Here is a 2,251-nt window from a genome sequence, read left to right on the forward strand (position 1 = left end):
ATATATATATATATATATATATATATATTTTAGACAGGGTCTGTCTATGTAGCCCTTCCTGACCTGGAGCTTACTATATAGACCAGGCTGGTCTCAAACTCACAGAGATCTGCCTGCCTCTGCCTCTCATGTGCTGGGATTAAAGGCATACATGATCATGCCCAGATGATTTGGGGGACTGTTAGCAAAAGAAGGGCAAGGTCAGTATGGCAGGCAAAACAAGTGTCCACAAGGTATCAGACAGCAGTCAGCCAGTCATGGTGACACATGCCTGTCATCTCTGCTGCTTGGGAGACTGAGGCAGGAGGATGGCAAGTTCAAGGCCTGCCTGTGCTACTGAGTGACTTCAAGGCCAGTCTGAGCAATTTAGTGCGACCTTTATTCAAGATAAAATAATAATAAAAGAAAAAGGGTAGCCGGGTATGGTGGCGCACACTTTTAATCCCAGCACTCGGGAGGCAGAGGCAGGTGGATCCTCTGTGAGTTTGAAGCCAGCCTGGTCTACAGGTAGACCCTGTCTCAAAAAAAGAAAAGAAAAAAGGGCGTGTAGCTCAATGGTAGAGCATTTGCCTAGAATTACCCAGTGAGAGGCTAGGGGTGTGGCTCAGTGGTAGAGCACCTGCCTAGAATCCCCCAGTGAGGGGCTGGGGGTGTGGCTGAGAGTCAGTGCTTGTCTAGCATGTACAAGACCCTGGGTTTCATCCTTCCTACTGAAAAAACAAAAACAAACAAAAAAGAGATTTCAGCCTATGAACCCTCCTCTGGGGACCTTGTATCACCCTGGACATCTCCAGTGTTCTTGTAAGGGGCCCTGTTTTGTTGGACAGGTCACTTAGCAGACTTCAGAATGGCAGTCTTGGCATTGTAAGTCACCCTTATATCTGTGTGTCCCTGTGCTTACCTGGATGGGGTATCTTGCCTTCTCTGTTTCTCACCTGTTGGCACCCACCAAGGTATAATGACTGAATTCACGATTGATTTTCCTTCTCTGCTCCTTCCCAGAATCCACCAACACATCAGAACTGCGGATTTGCCGAATCAACAAGGAGAGCGGGCCATGCACTGGTGGGGAGGAGCTGTACTTGCTGTGCGACAAGGTGCAAAAAGGTGAGGGGTCTGGGGGCACCCCAGAGATCAGAGGCTGAGATGGAGGTGCTGATTAGCCAGGGCAGTGCCCTGGAGGGATTCTGAACCCTGGCTTTGGCGTCAGCAATGTAGACAGTTTGTGCTGTAGCTCATCTCTGCACTGGGAGGGAAATCCATTTGTCAGTTGATGTCATACAGTGCTTTCAGGAAACTTCCACACTGCATATGCAATTGCACAAATGCTGGGGCTGGGCTTGGTGGTGCATGCCTTTAATTTCAGCACTCAGGAGACAGAGGCATGTGGATCTCTGGGAGTTTGAAGCCAGCCTGGTCTATGTAGTGAGTTTTAGGCCAGTCAGGGCTGTATAGTGAAAATCTGCCTCAGGGGAAAAAAAAAAAAAAAGAGGTGCTAGGGGTGTGTCTCATTAGTAGAGCACCTGCCTAGAATCCCCCAGTGAGGGGATATTGGCGTGACTCAGTGGTAGAGCACCTGCCTAGAATCCCCCAGTGAGGGGCTGGGGTGTGGCTCAGTGGTAGAGCACCTGCCTAGAATCCCCCAATGAGGGGCTGGGGTGTGGCTCAGTGGTAGAGCACCTGCCCTCTATACACCAGGCCCTAGCACTCTGGATGAAACAAAAACAAAGGAACAAGTAAACAAAGAAAACCCAAACTCCAAGAAATCACCTGTTTTGCACTAGTTGTGGGAAGAGGTAGAGATAAGGCAGGGACAGGGAAATGTCTTCTGTGTCATTTGCATGGTTTAAAATATCCCTTCCTCAAATGGCTTGAAAACAAAAACTGAAAAACCAACAACCAAAAAAAAGAAAAAAAAAGAAAAACCACCCTGCACTCAACAGGGTCCATATGAGGACAAAGTAGTATTATTTCTGTATTTAAAAGAATATTTTAGGGGCTGGAGAGATGCCTCAGCAGTTAAGAACACTATTCTTGCAGAAGACCCAGGTTTAAATCCCAGCACCCACATGGCAGCTAACAACTGTCTGTAACTCCAGTTCCAGGGGATCCGACAGCCTCTTCTGTCCTCCATGGGCATTGCACGACATGGACATGAATGCACTTACCTTCATGTAGGCAATACACACATACACATTAAAAAAAAAAAAAAAAAAAAAAAAAAGAAGTTAAGGGGGCCGGGCATAGTGAC

The 2,251-nt window shown here is 47.5% G+C and overlaps 1 protein-coding gene across 6 annotated transcripts in view; it reads left to right on the forward strand.

Annotated features, from left to right (window-relative positions):
• The window catches only part of Relb (RELB proto-oncogene, NF-kB subunit), a 25,863-nt gene that overhangs the window by 17,898 nt on the left and 5,714 nt on the right, over window positions 1-2,251 (forward strand). For all 6 annotated transcript variants that reach the window (XM_008852011.3, XM_017802893.2, XM_029555507.1 and 3 more), the window contains one exon: window positions 1,003-1,107. In XM_008852011.3, coding sequence (XP_008850233.1) covers window positions 1,003-1,107 — 105 coding nt within the window. The remainder of the gene's footprint in view (window positions 1-1,002; window positions 1,108-2,251) is intronic.

The sequence above is a fragment of the Nannospalax galili genome, unplaced genomic scaffold (assembly GCF_000622305.1).
Source record: "Nannospalax galili isolate Female #2095 unplaced genomic scaffold, S.galili_v1.0 scaffold385, whole genome shotgun sequence".
NCBI lineage: Eukaryota > Metazoa > Chordata > Mammalia > Rodentia > Spalacidae > Nannospalax > Nannospalax galili.